General features: G+C 42.5%; 1 protein-coding gene across 1 annotated transcript in view; it reads left to right on the top strand.

The window, feature by feature from the left end:
* anos1b (anosmin 1b) overlaps nucleotides 1–22,833 on the top strand; it is a 194,582-nt gene that overhangs the window by 156,781 nt on the left and 14,968 nt on the right. The window contains exons 8-9 of the mRNA XM_052465113.1: nucleotides 11,306–11,441; nucleotides 18,638–18,847. Of these exons, the coding sequence (XP_052321073.1) occupies nucleotides 11,306–11,441; nucleotides 18,638–18,847 (346 nt within the window). The remainder of the gene's footprint in view (nucleotides 1–11,305; nucleotides 11,442–18,637; nucleotides 18,848–22,833) is intronic.

The following is a 22,833-nucleotide window of genomic DNA, read 5'->3' as shown; positions in this document are numbered from 1 at the left end:
TCCTCTGCTCTCATCCTTCTAGACCTATCGGCTGCCTTCGACACTGTGAACCATCAGATCCTCCTCTCCACCCTCTCCGAGTTGGGCATCTCCGGCGCGGCCCACGATATTGATTGCGTCCTACCTGACAGGTCGCTCCTACCAGGTGGCGTGGCGAGAATCTGTCTCCTCACCACGCGCTCTCACCACTGGTGTCCCCAGGCTCTGTTCTAGGCCCTCTCTTATTCTCGCTATACACCAAGTCACTTGGCTCTGTCATAACCTCACATGGTCTCTCCTATCATTGCTATGCAGACGACACACAATTAATCTTCTCCTTTCCCCTTCTGATGACCAGGTGGCGAATCGCATCTCTGCATGTCTGGCAGACATATCAGTGTGGATGACGGATCACCACCTCAAGCTGAACCCTCAGCAAGACGGAGCTCCTCTTCCTCCCGGGGAAGGACTGCCCGTTCCATGATCTCGCCATCACGGTTGACAACTCCATTGTGTCCTCCTCCCAGAGCGCTAAGAACCTTGGCGTGATCCTGGACAACACACTGACGTTCTCAACTAACATCAAGGCGGTGTCCCGTTCCTGTAGGTTCATGCTCTACAACATCCGCAGAGTATTGACCCTGCCTCACACAGGAAGCGGCGCAGGTCCTAATCCAGGCACTTGTCATCCCCCGTCTTGATTACTGCAACTCGCTGTTGGCTGGGCTCCCTGCCTGTGCCATTAAACCCCTACAACTCATCCAGAACGCCGCAGCCCGTCTGGTGTTCAACCTTCCCAAGTTCTATTCACGTCACCCCGCTCCTCCGCTCTCTCCACTGGCTTCCAGTTGAAGCTCGCATCCGCTACAAGACCATGGTGCTCGCCACGGAGCTGTGAGGGGAACGGCACCTCAGTACCTCCAGGCTCTGATCAGGCCCTACACCCAAACAAGGGCACTGCGTTCATCCACCTCTGGCCTGCCTCGCCTCCCTACCACTGAGGAAGTACAGTTCCCGCTCAGCCCAGTCAAAACTGTTCGCTGCTCTGGCCCCCAATGGTGGAACAAACCCCCTCACGACGCCAGGACAGCGGAGTCAATCACCACCTTCCGGAGACACCTGAAACCCCACCTCTTCAAGGAATACCTAGGATAGGGTAAGTAAGGGTAGGTAATCCTTCTCCCCCAACAAGATTTAGATGCAAGTGGCTGTTCCACTGGTTGTCATAAGGTGTATGCACCATTTGTAAGTCGCTCTGGACAAGAGCGTCTGCTAAATGACTTAAATGTAATGTAAATGAACACACACCCCATATTGATAGGAACACACACCCCATATTGATAGGAAACACACCCCATATTGATAGGAACACATAACCCCCATATTGATAGGAACACACACCCCATATTGATAGGAACACACCACACCCCCCCCATATTGATAGGAACACACCCCCATATTGATAGGAACACACCACCACCCCATATTGATAGGAACACACCACCCCCATATTGATAGGAACACCACCCCCCATATTGATAGGAGCACACCAGCACCACCCCCCGTATTGATAGGAACACACCACCCCCATATTGATAGGAACACACCACCCCCATATTGATAGGAACACGCCATCCCCCATATTGATAGGAACACCCCCTCCATATTGATATGAACACATCACCCCCCATATTGATAGGAACACACCACCCCCCATATTGATAGGAACACACCACCCCCATATTGATAGGAACACACCACCCCCATATTGATAGGAACACACCACCCCCATATTGATAGGAACACGCCACCCCCCATATTGATAGGAACACCCCCTCCATATTGATAGGAACACACCACCCCCATCCCCCATATTGATAGGAACACACCCCCCATATTGATAGGAACACACCCCCATATTGATAGGAACACCCCCATATTGATAGGAACACCCCCCATATTGATATGAACACATCACCCCCATATTGATAGGAACACCCCCCATATTGATAGGAACACACACCCATATTTTTATTTATTTTTATTTCACCTTTATTTAATCAGGGTCTTGTTGTAGCTCAGTTGGTAGAGCATGGCGCTTGTAACGCCAGGGTAGTGGGTTCGATTCCCGGGACCACCCATACGTAGAATGTATGCACACATGACTGTAAGTCGCTTTGGATAAAAGCGTCTGCTAAATGGCATTTTTTTTTTTTTTAACCAGGTAGGCAAGTTGAGAACAAGTTCTCATTTACAATTGCGACCTGGCCAAGATAAAGCAAAGCAGTTCGACAGATACAACGACACAGAGTTACACATGGAGTAAAACAAACATACAGTCAATAATACAGTATAAACAAGTCTATATACGATGTGAGCAAATGAGGTGAGAAGGGAGGTAAAGGCAAAAAAGGCCATGGTGGCAAAGTAAATACAATATAGCAAGTAAAACACTGGAATGGTAGTTTTGCAATGGAAGAATGTGCAAAGTAGAAATAAAAATAATGGGGTGCAAAGGAGGAAAATTAATTAATTAATTAAATACAGTTGGGAAAGAGGTAGTTGTTTGGGATAAATTATAGGTGGGCTATGTACAGGTGCAGTAATATGTGAGCTGCTCTGACAGTTGGTGCTTAAAGCTAGTGAGGAGAAGTGTTTACAGTTTCAGAGATTTTTGTAGTTCGTTCCAGTCATTGGCAGCAGAGAACTGGAAGGAGAGGCGGCCAAAGAAAGAATTGGTTTTGGGGGTGACTAGAGAGATATACCTGCTGGAGCGTGTGCTACAGGTGGGAGATGCTATGGTGACCAGCGAGCTGAGATAAGGGGGACTTTACCTAGCAGGGTCTTGTAGATGACATGGAGCCAGTGGGTTTGGCGATGAGTATGAAGCGAGGGCCAGCCAACGGAGCGTACAGGTCGCAATGGTGGGTAGTATATGGGGCTTTGGTGACAAAACGGATTGCACTGTGATAGACTGCATCCAATTTGTTGAGTAGGGTATTGGAGGCTATTTTGTAAATGACATCGCCAAAGTCGAGGATTGGTAGGATGGTCAGTTTTACAAGGGTATGTTTGGCAGCATGAGTGAAGGATGCTTTGTTGCGAAATAGGAAGCCAATTCTAGATTTGACTTTGGATTGGAGATGTTTGATATGGGTCTGGAAGGAGAGTTTACAGTCTAACCAGATACCTAAGTATTTGTAGTTGTCCACGTATTCTAAGTCAGAGCTGTCCAGAGTAGTGATGTTGGACAGGCGGGTAGGTGCAGGTAGCGATCGGTTGAAGAGCATGCATTTAGTTTTACTTGTATTTAAGAGTAATTGGAGGCCACAGAAGGAGAGTTGTATGGCATTGAAGCTCGCCTGGAGGGTTGTTAACACAGTGTCCAAAGAAGGGCCAGAAGTATACAGAATGGTGTCGTCTGCGTAGAGGTGGATCAGAGACTCACCAGCAGCAAGAGCGACCTCATTGATGTATACAGAGAAGAGAGTCGGTCCAAGAATTGAACCCTGTGGCACCCCCATAGAGACTGCCAGACGTCCGGACAGCAGACCCTCCGATTTGATAGGAACACACCACCACCCCATATTGACAGGAACACACCACCCCCCATGTTGATAGGAACACATCACCCCCCACCCCGATATTGATAGGAACACACCACCCCCATATTGATAGGAACACATCACCCCCATATTGATAGGAACACACCACCCCCATATCCCATATTGATAGGAACACACCACCCCCATATTGATAGGAACACATCACCCCCTCATCCCCCATATTGATAGGAACACATCACCCCCGATATTGATAGGAACACATCACCCCTCATCCCCCATATTGATAGGAACACATCACCCCCATATTGATAGGAACACACCACCCCCCATATTGATAGGAACACACCACCCCCATTCCCCATATTGATAGGAACACATCACCGCCCCACCCCCATATTGATAGGAACACACCCCCCATGTTGATAGGAACACATCACCCCCATCCCCCATATTGATAGGAACACACCACCCCCATATTGATAGGAACACACATACCCCATATTGATAGGAACACACCCCCATATTGATAGGAACACCCCCCATATTGATAGGAACACACCACCACCCCATATTGATAGGAACCCCCCATATTGATAGGAACACACCACCCCCCATATTGATAGGAACACATCACCCCCCATATTGATAGGAACACACCACCCCCATATTGATAGGAACACACACTCCATATTGATAGGAACACACAACCCCCATATTGATAGGAACACCCCCCATATTGATAGGAACACATTACCCCCATATTGATAGGAACACACCACCCCCATATTGATAGGAACACACCACCACCCCATATTGATAGGAACACACCACCCCCCATATTGATAGGAACACACCACCCCCATATTGATAGGATGACTTCACCCCCCGATATTGATAGGAACACATCACCCCCCATATTGATAGGAACACACCCCCATATTGATAGGAACACATCACCCCCATCCCCCATATTGATAGGAACACAGCACCCCCCATTCCCCATATTGATAGGAACACATCACCCCCTCATCCCCCCATATTGATAGGAACACACCACCCCCATATTGATAGGAACACCCCCCATATTGATAGGAACACATCACCCCCATCCCCCATATTGATAGGAACACAGCACCCCCATTCCCCCATATTGATAGGAACACATCACCCCTCATCCCCCATATTGATAGGAACACATCACCCCCATATTGATAGGAACACACCACACACCCCCCATATTGATAGGAACACCCCCATATTGATAGGAACACATCACCCCCATCCCCCATATTGATAGGAACACATCACCCCCATCCCCCATATTGATAGGAACACAGCACACCCCCATTCCCCATATTCATAGGAACACACACCCCCATGTTGATAGGGAACACATCACCCCCTCATCCCCCATATTGATAGGAACACATCACCCCCCATATTGATAGGAACACACCCCCCATGTTGATAGGAACACATCACCCCTCATCCCCCATATTGATAGAACACACCACCCCCATATTGATAGGAACACATCACCCCCATATTGATAGGAACACACCACCCCCATATTGATAGGAACACATCACCCCCATATTGATAGGGACACACCACCCCCATATTGATAGGAACACCCCCATATTGATAGGAACACATCACCCCCATATTGATAGGAACACACCACCCCCATATTGATAGGAACACACCACCCCCCATATTGATAGGAACACCCCCCCCATATTGATAGGAACACCCCCATATTGATAGGAACACATCACCCCCATATTGATAGGAACACATCACCCCCCATATTGATAGGAACACATCACCCCCATTCCCCATATTGATAGGAACACATCACCCCCATTCCCCATATTGATAGGAACACATCACCCCCATTCCCCATATTGATAGGAACACATCACCCCCATATTGATAGGAACACACCACCCCCATATTGATAGGAACACCCCCCATATTGATAGGAACACATCCCCCCCCATCCCCCATATTGATAGGAACACACCACCCCCATATTGTTAGGAACACACCACCCCCATATTGATAGGAACACACCACCCCCATATTGATAGGAACTCCCCCCATATTGATAGGAACACATCACCCCCCATCCCCCATATTGATAGGAACACACCACCCCCATATTGATAGGAACACACCACCCCCATATTGATAGGAACACACCACCCCCATATTGATAGGAACACCCCCCATATTGATAGGAACACATCACCCCCCATTCCCCATATTGATAGGAACACATCACCCCCATATTGATAGGAACACACCACCCTCCATCCCCCATATTGATAGGAACACATCACCCCCATCCCCCATATTGATAGGAACACTTCACCCCCCGATATTGATAGGAACACATCACCCCCATATTGATAGGAACACACCACCCCCATATTGATAGGAAACCCCCCATATTGATAGGAACACATCACCCCCATATTGATAGGAACACACCACCCCCATATTGATAGGAAACCCCCCATATTGATAGGAACACACCACCCCCATCCCCCATATTGATAGGAACACATCACCCCCCATATTGATAGGAACACACCACCCCCATATTGATAGGAAACCCCCCATATTGATAGGAACACACCACCCCCATCCCCAATATTGATAGGAACACATCACCCCCCATATTGATAGGAACACACCACCCCCCATATTGATAGGAACACATCACCCCCCACCCATATTGATAGGAACACACCACCCCCATATTGATAGGAACACATCACCCCCCACCCATATTGATAGGAACACACCACCCCCCACCCATATTGATAGGAACACACCACCCCCTCATCCCCCATATTGATAGGAACACATCACCCCCAATATTGATAGGAACACACCACCCCCCCATCCCCCATATTGATAGGAACACATCACCCCCAATATTGATAGGAACACATCACCCCCATATTGATAGGAACACACCACACCCCAATATTGATAGGAACACACCACCCCGATATTGATAGGAACACATCACCCCCAATATTGATAGGAACACACCACCACCCCATATTGATAGGAACACACCACCACCACAGACTCTGTTGCAGAGGTAGACATCTTCTAGTAGTGCAGATCAGAACATGTCTACAGCTGTTGTATTACAGACTCTGTTGCAGAGGTAGACATCTTCTAGTAGTGCAGATCAGAACATGTCTACAGCTGTAGTATTACAGACCAACACAAATCACAATCCCCCTGCATCTTTCCACGCACACAAGCGCACACGTGAACACACACAGTAGTAGTGTATGTTTTGGCTATACATAGGCTTCTGCTGAGGGGAGGACGGCTCATAATAATGTCTGGAACAGAGCAAATGGAATGGTATCAAACACATAGAAACCATGTGACACATAGAAACCATGTGACACATAGAAACCATGTGACACATAGAAACCATGTGACACATAGAAACCATGTGACTCATAGAAACCTTATGACACATAGAAACCATGTGACACATAGAAACCATGTGACACATAGAAACCGTGACACATAGAAACCGTGACACATAGAAACCATGTGACACATAGAAACCATGTGACACATAGAAACCATGTGACACATAGAAACCGTGACACATAGAAACCATGTGACACATAGAAACCATGTGACACATAGAAACCATGTGACACATAGAAACCATGTGACACATAGAAACCATGTGACTCATAGAAACCTTATGACACATAGAAACCATGTGACACATAGAAACCATGTGACACATAGAAACCGTGACACATAGAAACCGTGACACATAGAAACCATGTGACACATAGAAACCATGTGACACATAGAAACCATGTGACACATAGAAACCATGTGACTCATAGAAACCTTGTGACACATAGAAACCATGTGACACATAGAAACCATGTGACACATAGAAACCGTGACACATAGAAACCATGTGACACATAGAAACCATGTGACACATAGAAACCATGTGACACATAGAAACTGTGACACATAGAAACCATGTGACACATAGAAACCATGTGACACATAGAAACCATGTGACACATAGAAACCATGTGACACATAGAAACCATGTGACACATAGAAACCATGTGACACATAGAAACCATGTGACACATAGAAACCATGTGACACATAGAAACCATGTGACACATAGAAACCGTGACACATAGAAACCATGTGACACATAGAAACCATGTGACACATAGAAACCATGTGACACATAGAAACCATGTGACACATAGAAACCATGTGACACATAGAAACCATGTGACACATAGAAACCATGTGACACATAGAAACCATGTGTTACCATTCCATCGATTCCGCTCCAGGCTTTACCACGAGCCCGTCCTCCCCAATGAAGGTGCCACCAACCTCCTGTGACGGGGCTATGGAAATACTCAACCCCACTTTGACCGTACACATCACGGAAGGGAAACATAAAAGAAAAACAGGTTTAACTCTCAGTGTTGCATTAGTATCTCTTGTTACCTGTCTATCTATCATGTTGTGTCTACCTATGAAGCAGGGTAAATGAGCAGTCAGGAACACTTTTAAACCTTATGTTGATGTGCTGTCACTCAAAACACATAATGGAAAACAGCTCTCTCTGTCTGTCTGTGTGTGTGTGTGTGTGTGTGTGTGTGTGTGTGTGTGTGTGTGTGTGTGTGTGTGTGCGTGCGTGCGTGCGTGCGTGCGTTTGTGCGTGCGTGCGTGCGTGCGTGCGGAGATGATCAATCAGGATGATAGAGTCAAGGATCTCTTCTAGCGGTCACTCAGAGCGGTAGTATGTCTAAATAATTTTAAAACGGGCCAAAATCAGACCATTAATGATGGATGTCCCTCTCTTGATAAAATATGCCTGTCGTGAGAAGCAGACAGAGTTTACCTGACCCTTTGTAAAGGTTATTCTCAACTGACATCCGTTGTTCCATACCTGGCTAACCTTCATCAGTCAGACTGGGCACATAAAAGACTGGCATCGCTTTGGAACTGTGTCGAATGGAGACCTACCATTGGTTCCAGAATGGAGACCTACCATTGGTTCCAGTCACAGTCCAATACTGTTAAACAACTTCCATCCTTTTCATCATCCATGGTATATGAGCTGACTGAATAGAGTTCCACCACCGTAAGGTTATTCACACAACGTTACTGTTATAGTGTACCTGTGCTTTCTAAGAGCAATTCATGGCCTTCATGTCCTTTAGATTCATGTCCTTTAGATTCATGTCCTTTAGATTCATGGCCTTTAGATTCATGGCCTTCAGATTCATGGCCTTCAGATTCATGGCCTTTAGATTCATGTCCTTTAGATTCATGGCCTTTAGATTCATGGCCTTCAGATTCATGGCCTTTAGATTCATGTCCTTTAGATTCATGGCCTTTAGATTCATGGCCTTTAGATTCATGGCCTTTAGATTCATGTCCTTTAGATTCATGGCCTTTAGATTCATGGCCTTTAGATTCATGTCCTTTAGATTCATGTCCTTTAGATTCATGGCCTTCAGATTCATGGCCTTTAGATTCATGGCCTTTAGATTGTAACATGTAACGTGTTGTAACATGTAACGCGTTGTTCCCATGTAACATGTAACGTGTTGTAACATGTAACGTGTTGATCCCATGTAACGTGTTGGTCCCATGTAACATGTTGTTCCCATGTAACATGTAACGTGTTGGTCCCATGTAACATGATACGATGGTCCCATGTAACATGTTGTTCCCATGTAACATGTAACGTGTTGGTCCCATGTGACATGTCGTTGTTCCCATGTAACATGTAACGTGTTGTAACATGTAACGTGTTGATCCCATGTAACATGTTGTTCCCATGTAACATGATTCCCATGTAACATGTAACGTGTTGTTCCCATGTAACATGTAACATGTTGTTCCCATGTAACATGTAACGTGTTGGTCCCATGTAACATGTAACGTGTTGGTCCCATGTAACATGTTGTTCCCATGTAACATGTAACGTGTTGTTCCCATGTAACATGTAACGTGTTGTTCCCATGTAACATGTAACGTGTTGTTCCCATGTAACATGTAACGTGTTGTTCCCATGTAACATGTTGTTCCCATGTAACATGTAACGCGTTGTTCCCATGTAACATGTAACGTGTTGTAACATGTAACGTGTTGATCCCATGTAACGTGTTGGTCCCATGTAACATGTTGTTCCCATGTAACATGTAACGTGTTGGTCCCATGTAACATGTAACGTGTCGTTCCCATGTAACATGTAACGTGTTGGTCCCATGTTTCATGACCTGAAATAAAAGATCCCAGAAAAGTTCTGTGTGCACAAAAAAGCATATTTCAAAAAGCATATTTCTCTAAAATGTTGTACGATTTTGTTTATACATCCCTGTTAGTGAGCATTCCTCCTTTGCCAAGATAATCCATCCACATGACAGGTGTGGCATGTCAAGAAGCTGATTAAACAGCATGATCATTACACAGGTGCATCTTGTGCTGGGGACAATAAAAGGCCACTAAAATGTGCAGGTTTGGGACAACACAATGTCACAGATGTCTCGTGTTTTGTGGGAGCATGCAATTGGCATGCCGACTGCAGGAATGTTTACCTGAGCTTTTGCCAGAGAATTGAATGTTCATTTCTCTACCATAAGCCACCTCCAACAACATTTAGAGAATTTGACTGTACGTCCAACCGGCCTCGCAAAAACGCAGACCACGTGTAACCAAGCCAGCCCAGGACCTCCACATCCTGGATCGTCTGAGACCAGTCACCCGGACAGCTGATGAAACAGTGGGTTTGCACAACCGAAGAATTTCTGCACGAACTGTCAGAAACCGTCTCAGGGAAGCTCATCTGCATGCCGGTCTACCTCACCAGGGTCTCGACCTGACTGCAGTTTGGCTCACCTTCGATGGCCACTGGCACGCTGGATAAGTGTGCTCTTCCCAGATGAATCCCAGTTTTAACTGTACCAGGCAGATGGCAGACAACGTGTATGGCGTCGTGTGGGCGAGCGGTTTGCTGATGTCAATGTTGTGAACAGAGTGCCCCGTGGTGGGGTTATGTTATGGGCAGCCATAAGCTATGGACAATGAACACAATTGCATTCTATCAAAGGCAGTTTAAATGCACAGAGATACTCTGACATGATCCTGAGACCCATTGTCGTTCCATTCATCCGCCGACATCACCTCATGTTTCAGCATGATAATGCACGGCCCCATGTCACAAGGATCTGGACACAATTCCTGGAAGCTGAAAATGTCCCAGTTCTTCCATGACCTGCATACTCACCAGACATGTCACCTATTGAGCATGTTTGGGATGCTCTGGATCGACGTGTGCGACAGTGTGTTCCAGTTGCCACCAATATCCAGCTATGTCTCACAGCCATTGAAGAGGAGTGGGACAACATTCCACAAGCCACAATCAACAGCCTGATTGTGAAGGACTCTATGTGAAGGAGATGTGTCGTGCTGCATGAGGTAAATGGTCACAGCAGATAATGACTGGTTGTCTGATCCACACACCCCTTTTTTTTAAGGTGTCTGTGACCAACAGATGCACGTTTGTATTCCAAGTCATGTGAAATCCATAGATTAAGCCCTAAAAAAATGTATTTCAATTGACTGATTTCCTTATTTGAACTGAATAGGATTCTATGGTGCTGTGACTGTAATGACCATGTTGTGTGTGTGTGTTTTATCTGTGTCTCTGTCAGGCTGTGTGTGAGATGGATCTCCAAGGTCTGCTGCCAGGTACCTCTTACCTGATCCAGGTCCAGGCCATCTCCTACTGGGGACAGAAACGCCTGAAGAGTGGCCGTGCCCAGCTCACCTTTACCACAAAAACTACAGGTAAACGACTCACCTTTACCTCTCAAAATACAGGTAAACGACTCACCTTTACCTCTCAAAATACAGGTAAACTACTCGCCTTTACCTCTCAAACTACAGGTAAATACACCTTTACTACTCAAACTACAGGTAAACTACTCACCTTTACCTCTCAAAATACAGGTAAACTACTCGCCTTTACCTCTCAAACTACAGGTAAACGACTCACCTTTACCTCTCAAAATACAGGTAAACTACTCACCTTTACCTCTCAAACTACAGGTAAACGACTCACCTTTACCATTCAAATTACAGGTAAACTATTCACCTTTACCACTCAAACTACAGGTAAATACACCTTTACTACTCAAACTACAGGTAAACTACTCGCCTTTACCTCTCAAACTACAGGTAAACAACTCGCCTTTACCACTCAAACTACAGGTAAAGTAGTCACCTTTACTACTCAAACTACAGGTAAACTCCCTGCCTTTACCATTCAAACTACAGGTAAAGTAGTCACCTTTACCACTCAAATTACAGGTAAACAATTCACCTTTACCTCTCAAACTACAGGTAAAGTAGTCACCTTTACCGCTCAACTACAGGTAAACTCCCTGCCTTTACCATTCAAACTACAGGTAAAGCAGTCACCTTTACCACTCAAACTACAGGTAAACTATTCACCTTTACCTCTCAAACTACAGGTGAACTATTAACCTTTACCACTCATGTAGAAGATTCTGTCGTGCACCTGACTAGGCATCCCCTTTCTCCGTTAGACAATGTGTCTGACCGAGTTGACATAAATCCAATTGGTTGCATTTTATGATATACACTCTATATATTTTTTTATTACTAGGTTGTTCCTTTACATGGTATGATAGGGCCCCCACCCCCCAACATCTGTTCCCATCTTCCTGCTGCTATGCCTGACCTGGCTGCCTCCATCTGGGGGCCAGGCTGAAAGACATTATCCTGACCTGGCTCCTTCCCTCTGGGGGCCAGGCTTAAAGACATTATCCTGACCTGGCTCCTTCCCTCTGGGGGCCAGGCTGAAAGACATTATCCTGACCTGGATCCTTCCCTCTGGGGGCCAGGCTGAAAGACATTATCCTGACCTGGATCCTTCCCTCTGGGGGCCAGGCTGAAAGACATTATCCTGACCTGGCTGCCTCCATCTGGGGGCCAGGCTGAAAGACATTATCCTGACCTGGCTCCTTCCCTCTGGGGGCCAGGCTTAAAGACATTATCCTGACCTGGCTACTTCCCTCTGGGGCCAGGCTGAAAGACATTATCCTGACCTGGCTCCTTCCCTCTGGGGGCCAGGCTGAAAGACATTATCCTGACCCGGCTACTTCCCTCTGGGGCCAGGCTGAAAGACATTATCCTGACCTGGCTGGATCCTTCCCTCTGGGGCCAGGCTGAAAGACATTATCCTGACCTGGATCCTTCCCTCTGGGGGCCAGGCTGAAAGACATTATCCTGACCTGGATCCTTCCCTCTGGGGGCCAGGCTGAAAGACATTATCCTGACCTGGCTCCTTCCCTCTGGGGGCCAGGCTGAAAGACATTATCCTGACCCGGCTACTTCCCTCTGGGGCCAGGCTGAAAGACATTATCCTGACCTGGCTACTTCCCTCTGGGGCCAGGCTGAAAGACATTATCCTGACCTGGCTCCTTCCCTCTGTGGGCCAGGCTGAAAGACATTATCCTGACCTGGCTACTTCCCTCTGGGGCCAGGCTGAAATACATTATCCTGACCTGGCTACTTCCCTCTGGGGCCAGGCTAAAAGACATTATCCTGACCTGGCTACTTCCCTCTGTGGGCCAGGCTGAAAGACATTATCCTGACCTGGCTACTTCCCTCTGGGGCCAGGCTAAAAGACATTATCCTGACCTGGCTACTTCCCTCTGTGGGCCAGGATAAAAGACATGACCCTATCCCTCAGAAGCCAGGGCCTGGCTTGTATCAGTCCTGTTGATCAGAGCTTATCGACATCCCAACGGTTGGGAGGTCATCAATTGGTGAGGGCCCTGGGGATCCCTCCCAGAGAGTACCATTTAACCTTTAACCTGACCTTTTAGGTGGGTGCACACACAAACACACACACAAACACACACACACACACACCAGTATCTGCCACATTCTGTGTTTTCTTTCCAGTGGTGGTTTCTGTCCTTTATTAGATTACATAAATCTTCCCAACAATTCTGGCAAAAGCATTTTCAGACTCTCTCTCTCAAACACACACACACGCACACACACACACACACCACACACACACACACACACACACACACACACACACACACACACACACCACACACACCACACACACACACACACCATGGGGGCTTTGGTGGAACCCTCACAGCTTCCTGTTGACTTTGGTCAGTCCTACATGGACTCTTAATGGCAGGCTTAGTTATACTGCGAGCCCAATCCATTTTTAATAAAGTAACTAAAACATGCATGGTATTTTCCTATGGCCCAATTAGTATCATTTTTCCTGTAAATCAGCTTATTCTTTATACGTCTTGACTTTTTTCATTCATTTTTTATCAGCACCTGGTGTTCCCAGTGGTGTAGCTCAGTTTCATGGGGCCCCAAGGCAAAGTCTGGGCTTAACCCCCCAAAATATGCAGTACTATAACTATACTATACTATACAGTATAACTATACTATACTATACAGCATAACTATACTATAATATTTAGTATAACTATACTATACTATACAGTATAACCATACCATACAGTATAACTATACTATACTATACAGTATAACTATACTATACAGTATAACTATACTATACTATACAGTATAACTATACTATACTATGCTATACAGTATAACTATACTATACTATACTATACAGTATACCTATACTATACTATGCTATACAGTATAACTATACTATACTATACAGTATAACTATACTATACTATACAGTAAAACTATACTATACTATACAGTGTAACTATACTATACTATACAGTATAACCATACTATACTATACTATACAGCATAACCATACTATACTATACAGTATAACTATACTATGCAGTATAACTATACTATACAGTGTAACTATACTATACAGTATAACCATACTATACTATACTATACTATACTATACTATACTATACAGTATAACTATACTATGCAGTATAACTATACTATACTATACAGTATAACTATACAACACTATACTGTACAGTATAACTATACAACACTATACTGTACAGTATAACTATACTATACTATACAGTATAACTATACTATACAGTATAACTATACTATACTATACAGTATAACTATACTATACAGTATAACTATACTATACTATATAGTATAACCATACTATACTATACTATACAGTATAACTATACTATGCGGTATAACTATACTATACAGTATAACCATACTATACTATACTATACAGTATAACTATACTATACTATACAGTATAACTATACTATACAGTATAACTATACTATACTATACTATACAGTATAACTATACTATACTATACAGTATAACTATAATATACTATACAGTATAACTATACTATACTATACAGTATAACTATACTATACTATACTATACAGTATAACTATACTATAATATACAGTATAACTATAATATACTATACAGTATAACTATACTATACTATACAGTATAACTATACTATACTATACAGTATAACTATACTATACTATACAGTATAACTATAATATACTATACAGTATAACTATACTATACTATACAGTATAACTATAATATACTATACAGTATAACTATACTATACTACACTATTTTACACATTTTGCCATGAGGCTGAGAGAAAAGGTTGCTATTTTAGAGCTCAGGGATTGTTGAAAGACCGGACAGTCTCACATCATATCAATGTAAAGGGACAATCCCTCTGAATCAGAGAGGTGAGGGGGAATGCCTTAAATCTACATCCACATTGGGTTAACTGCCTTGCTCAAGGGCAATTACAGCAGATTTTTCCACCTTTCCGGCTCGGGGATTTCGAACCAGCAACCTTTCGGTTACTGGCCCAATACTCTTAACCTGCTAGGTTACCTGTGTTTAATGGCCTTGATTGTTTAATTCTAACATTTATAGCACTATGAAATTCATTAGCAATTTGCCATGTTTTTCTAGATTTAGAACATAAAACAACATTTACAAAACAAACATTATCCCATAGATCTTAAAATATTTTTGCTGAATATTAACAAAACAATATGGACTCCATCAGTGACGGAGTTGACCACAGAGTCTCAAAACAGACATATTTTTACTCTGTAAAAATACAAATTAAATGCAAACATTTGTAAAATATGGGAAAATAAATCGCCAAATAAAAACATTCCTGATTCATTTAAGATTTTAGACAAATCTGACAGAGTTGACCAAATCTCTGGAAACATCTTTTAGGAATGACAGTTTTGTGATCAATATTATTTAAAGTCACATTGGGCTACATAAGATCATTTTCCAGTTCATATCCAGTATTGTCAGTTATTAGTATTTTAAACACTTCTTTGGAGTGATCCTTTGCTTCGCACATGGGCATTTCCAGGTATGAAAGCATTTATATTTTTTGAGGCGAGTTGGGGGCCCCCCAATTCCTTGAGGGGTGTGCGTTATGCCAGTGGGTGTTCCCCTCGTTATCAGCACCTGGTTTCCCCCTCGTGTGGCCTTTAAAACGCAACTTTGATTGTAAAAATCCTACTTAATGGATATGCATGCCTTATTCTTTATGCTGGCAGTAAGGCTCTTTGAATGGCAGTTCAGGCATCAAAGATATTTATAGAAAAGCGGTTGACCCTCTGTGCTGAGGAATGGTTCTTTACTTGTACAGTAGGGGACAGAGGGGAAAATACAGTGGGGCCAATAGTGACCATCGAAAGCCAACAGATTATTGCCATCTGATCTCTCGTTAAACCATCGATATGCCCTAAAATACCTCGCACAGCTGATCTCAATTGCAACCAACATTGGCCAGAGATTTGCCGCTCCCTAATGTGGACGCCGAGGTTCTTATATTCTTGATTGCAGCCAAGACTATTTCGCCCTCTGGTTGGTATTGTCATTGGAACAACTGCTTTATGAGCAGACTACGGGTTATCTTTATGAGCAGACTACGGGTGATCTTTATGAACAGACTATGGGTGATCTTTATGAACAGACTATGGGTTATCTTTATGAACAGACTACGGGTTATCTTTATGAACAGACTATGGGTTATCTTTATGAGCAGACTACGGGTTATCTTTATGAGCAGACTATGGGTGATCTTTATGAACAGACTATGGGTTATCTTTATGAACAGACTATGGGTTATCTTTATGAACAGACTATGGGTTATCTTTATGAACAGACTATGGGTTATCTTTATGAACAGACTACGGGTTATCTTTATGAACAGACTATGGGTTATCTTTATGAACAGACTATGGGTTATCTTTATGAACAGACTATGGGTTATCTTTATGAACAGACTATGGGTTATCTTTATGAGCAGACTACGGGTTATCTTTATGAGCAGACTATGGGTGATCTTTATGAACAGACTACGGGTGATCTTTATGAGCAGACTACGGGTTATCTTTATGAACAGACTATGGGTTATCTTTATGAGCAGACTACGGGTTATCTTTATGAGCAGACTATGGGTGATCTTTATGAACAGACTAGGGGTGATCTTTATGAGCAGACTACGGGTTATCTTTATGAACAGACTACGGGTGATCTTTATGAGCAGACTACGGGTGATCTTTATGAGCAGACTACGGGTGATCTTTATGAACAGACTATGGGTGATCTTTATGAACAGACTAAGGGTTATCTTTATGAACAGACTACGGGTTATCTTTATGAACAGACTATGGGTTATCTTTATGAGCAGACTATGGGTTATCTTTATGAGCAGACTATGGGTGATCTTTATGAGCAGACTATGGGTGATCTTTATGAACAGACTATGGGTTATCTTTATGAACAGACTACGGGTTATCTTTATGAACAGACTATGGGTTATCTTTATGAACAGACTATGGGTTATCTTTATGAACAGACTATGGGTTATCTTTATGAACAGACTATGGGTTATCTTTATGAGCAGACTACGGGTTATCTTTATGAGCAGACTATGGGTGATCTTTATGAACAGACTACGGGTGATCTTTATGAGCAGACTAGGGGTGATCTTTATGAGCAGACTACGGGTTATCTTTATGAACAGACTACAGGTGATCTTTATGAGCAGACTACGGGTGATCTTTATGAACAAACTACGGGTTATCTTTATGAACAGACTACGGGTGATCTTTATGAGCAGACTACGGGTGATCTTTATGAGCAGACTACGGGTGATCTTTATGAACAGACTATGGGTGATCTTTATGAACAGACTATGGGTTATCTTTATGAGCAGACTATGGGTTATCTTTATGAGCAGACTATGGGTGATCTTTATGAGCAGACTATGGGTGATCTTTATGAGCAGACTATAGGTTATCTTTATGAACAAACTACGGGTGATCTTTATGAACAGACTACGGGTGATCTTTATGAGCAGACTATGGGTGATCTTTATGAACAGACTACGGGTGATCTTTATGAACAGACCAAGGGTGATTTATCTATTTGACGATCATTCCTTTCAACTGAAATAAAGTAATTCCTCGTTTACCACAGTAAATCTACTATGGAAATTTACCTGACATGTATCAATGGAAAACTAAATGTTGATGGTGTAGCCTACTCCTATTATTTAATTTGTTTTCAACTAATGTTATCAATTAAATACAACTGTCTTTTAAAAACATATGTCTGATATGGTCATTTTTTTAATCAAGATTGGGGGTCAAATATCTCTCGACAGTACATATTTGAAATGTGTAACTAAATCAAGTGGTCAGCACTTCCAACATAACTGTTGGGAAAGCATTCCAGGTGAAGCTGGTTGAGAGAATGCCAATAGTGTGCAAAGCTGTCATCAAGGCAAAGGGTGGCTACTTTGAAGAATCTCAAATATATTTTGATTTGTTTAACACGTTTTTGGTTACTACAAGATTCCATGTGTTATTTCATAGTTTTGATGTCTTCACTATTATTCTACAATTTAGAAAATAGTAAAAATAATTTAAAATCCTTGAATGAGTGTCCAAACATTTGACTGGTACTCTCTCTCTCAGGTTTGTCATCTTTACCTGCCCCACCTGGTCCTGAGCAGACTAAAGGTCAGTTCTCCAACGAGCTCCCTTCCGCCCCTCACCTGGTCAACCCTGCTGCCCCTCACCTGGTCAACCCTTCGTCTCCCCACAACCTTCGCTTGGAAGCGGCTGCCCCTCACTACCACAACAACCAGCTGCAGGTTAAGGTCTTCTGGAAGAGACGGCACCAAGGCAAGTTGTACAAAAAGAAAGACACAAAAAAAAAAGACAGAGGCACGACATCACATCTCTACTCCTCCTCTCCTCGTTGGATAATACAGCCACAAGAATCCCCAAGCAGGGGTCATGGGTCAAAACAGATGAGGTTGGCTTAGATTGTTGACAACATGTAAACTATATTTAGTCTCCAATGTTTATTGAAAACATACATTTAATTTGCACAATGAGCACTTGTTGTCTCTCAAATACATCGTTACAGTTGTTGGTTAGCTAGCTAGCATTTTTTGTTGTTGTTGTGCCATATTAGCATTGACATGAAATCAGCCAAAACACCTCAAAACAAGACATGGTATCAAGAACAACGTAAAACTAGCGGGTCATTTAGGATTCCCCATATGGCAGTTTGTTGTCATTGTTGCTAGCCATCCAGAAGCAGAACAACTCACAGACTTCTGCCCCGTCGAAGGTTAACTGACCATGTCACGTCACGCTATCTACAGTATGTTGCTATGATACTAATATATTGTTTTTACAGTCATATGTTGATATAACAGCAATATGTTACTATAACAGTCATATGTTGATATAACAGTCATATGTTGATATAACAGTCATATGTTACTATAACAGTCATATGTTGATATAACAGTCATATGTTACTATAACAGTCATATGTTGATATAACAGTCATATGTTACTATAACAGTCATATGTTGATATAACAGTCATATGTTACTATAACAGTCATATGTTGATATAACAGTCATATGTTACTATAACAGTCATATGTTACTATAACAGTCATATGTTGATATAACAGTCATATGTTGATATAACAGTCATATGTTGATATAACAGTCATATGTTGATATAACAGTCATATGTTACTATAACAGTCATATGTTACTATAACAGTCATATGTTACTATAACAGTCATATGTTGCTATAACAGTCATATGTTACTATAACAGTCATATGTTGATATAACAGTCATATGTTACTATAACAGCAATATGTTGCTATAACAGTCATATGTTGCTATAACAGTCATATGTTGATATAACAGTCATATGTTGATATAACAGTCATATGTTGCTATAACAGCAATATGTTGCTATAACAGTCATATGTTGATATAACAGTCATATGTTACTATAACAGTCATATGTTGATATAACAGTCATATGTTGATATAACAGTCATATGTTGCTATAACAGCAATATGTTGCTATAACAGTCATATGTTGATATAACAGTCATATGTTACTATAACAGTCATATGTTACTATAACAGTCATATGTTGATATAACAGTCATATGTTACTATAACAGTCATATGTTACTATAACAGTCATATGTTACTATAACAGTCATATGTTACTATAACAGTCATATGTTGCTATAACAGTCATATGTTGCTATAACAGTCATATGTTACTATAACAGTCATATGTTGCTATAACAGTCATATGTTGATATAACAGTCATATGTTGCTATAACAGTCATATGTTGATATAACAGTCATATGTTGATATAACAGTCATATGTTGCTATAACAGCAATATGTTGCTATAACAGCAATATGTTACTATAACAGCAATATGTTGCTATAACAGTCATATGTTGATATAACAGTCATATGTTACTATAACAGTCATATGTTGATATAACAGTCATATGTTACTATAACAGTCATATGTTGATATAACAGTCATATGTTGATATAACAGTCATATGTTACTATAACAGTCATATGTTGATATAACAGTCATATGTTACTATAACAGTCATATGTTGCTATAACAGCAATATGTTGCTATAACAGCAATATGTTGCTATAACAGCAATATGTTGCTATAACACTCAAATGTTGCTATAACAGTCATATGTTGCTATAACAGCAATATGTTGCTATAACAGTCATATGTTGATATAACAGTCATATGTTGCTATAACAGTCATATGTTGATATAACAGTCATATGTTACTATAACAGTCATATGTTGATATAACAGTCATATGTTACTATAACAGTCATATGTTGATATAACAGTCATATGTTGATATAACAGTCATATGTTACTATAACAGCAATATGTTGCTATAACAGTCATATGTTGATATAACAGTCATATGTTGCTATAACAGTCATATGTTACTATAACAGTCATATGTTGATATAACAGTCATATGTTGCTATAACAGTCATATGTTGCTATAACAGTCATATGTTGATATAACAGTCATATGTTGATATAACAGTCATATGTTGATATAACAGTCATATGTTACTATAACAGTCATATGTTACTATAACAGTCATATGTTGCTATAACAGTCATATGTTACTATAACAGTCATATGTTACTATAACAGTCATATGTTACTATAACAGTCATATGTTGATATAACAGTCATATGTTGATATAACAGTCATATGTTGCTATAACAGTCATATGTTACTATAACAGTCATATGTTGATATAACAGTCATATGTTGCTATAACAGTCATATGTTGCTATAACAGTCATATGTTGATATAACAGTCATATGTGTTGGTACAACAACTATTTGTTTCTTTAGAATAGAGACATCACATACTGTAACAGCTGAGTAAACACTCCCAGTAGAGGTGTGAGGAGCCAGCCAGAGAAACCCCAGACTCTCCTCACTGTACAACAGACTACAGTCCAGCCAGAGAAACCCCAGACTCTCCTCACTGTACAACAGACTACAGTCCACAGCCAGAGAAACCCCAGACTCTCCTCACTGTACAACAGACTACAGTCCAGCCAGAGAAACCCCAGACTCTCCTCACTGTACAACAGACTACAGTCCAGCCAGAGAAACCCCAGACTCTCCTCACTGTACAACAGACTACAGTCCAGCCAGAGAAACCCCAGACTCTCCTCACTGTACAACAGACTACAGTCCACAGCCAGAGAAACCCCAGACTCTCCTCACTGTACAACAGACTACAGTCCAGCCAGAGAAACCCCAGACTCTCCTCACTGTACAACAGACTACAGTCCACAGCCAGAGAAACCCCAGACTCTCCTCACTGTACAACAGACTACAGTCCAGCCAGAGAAACCCCAGACTCTCCTCACTGTACAACAGACTACAGTCCACAGCCAGAGAAACCCCAGACTCTCCTCACTGTACAACAGACTACAGTCCAGCCAGAGAAACCCCAGACTCTCCTCACTGTACAACAGACTACAGTCCAGCCAGAGAAACCCCAGACTCTCCTCACTGTACAACAGACTACAGTCCAGCCAGAGAAACCCCAGACTCTCCTCGCTGTACAACAGACTACAGTCCAGCCAGAGAAACCCCAGACTCTCCTCACTGTACAACAGACTACAGTCCAGCCAGAGAAACCCCAGACTCTCCTCACTTTACAACAGACTACAGTCCAGCCAGAGAAACCCCAGACTCTCCTCACTGTACAACAGACTACAGTCCAGCCAGAGAAACCCCAGACTCTCCTCACTGTACAACAGACTACAGTCCACAGCCAGAGAAACCCCAGACTCTCCTCACTGTACAACAGACTACAGTCCAGCCAGAGAAACCCCAGACTCTCCTCACTGTACAACAGACTACAGTCCACAGCCAGATACATTGCTGTCTGCTTGTTCGTCTTTGAGTGTTTCCAATAAACACTGTTTCTCACAAAGCACATTTCAAATATGCTCCGTAAGCAAAGTCTTAAAATAGTGTGTTTGGCGAGGTAATGGCGATGGAGCTGACGTTGTGCTCCGTAAATCTGCCTGAGAGAGAATGAGGAGCACGAGGACAGATTTAATAACATCAATATGGGAACATAACCGGGAGCAGATGTATATGTGTGTGTGTATGTGTGTGTGTGTGTGTGTGTATGTGTGTGTGTGTGTGTGTGTGTGTGTGTGTGTGTGTGTGTGTGTGTGTGTGTGTGTGTGTGTGTGTGTGTGTGTGTGTGTGTGTGTGTGTGTGTGTGTGTGTGTGTGTGT

Source organism: Oncorhynchus keta, chromosome 1 (assembly GCF_023373465.1).
Source record: "Oncorhynchus keta strain PuntledgeMale-10-30-2019 chromosome 1, Oket_V2, whole genome shotgun sequence".
In the NCBI taxonomy this organism is placed as follows: domain Eukaryota; kingdom Metazoa; phylum Chordata; class Actinopteri; order Salmoniformes; family Salmonidae; genus Oncorhynchus; species Oncorhynchus keta.
Note: the sequence above shows the minus strand (reverse complement) of the source record. Positions and strands in the feature narration are given on the sequence as shown.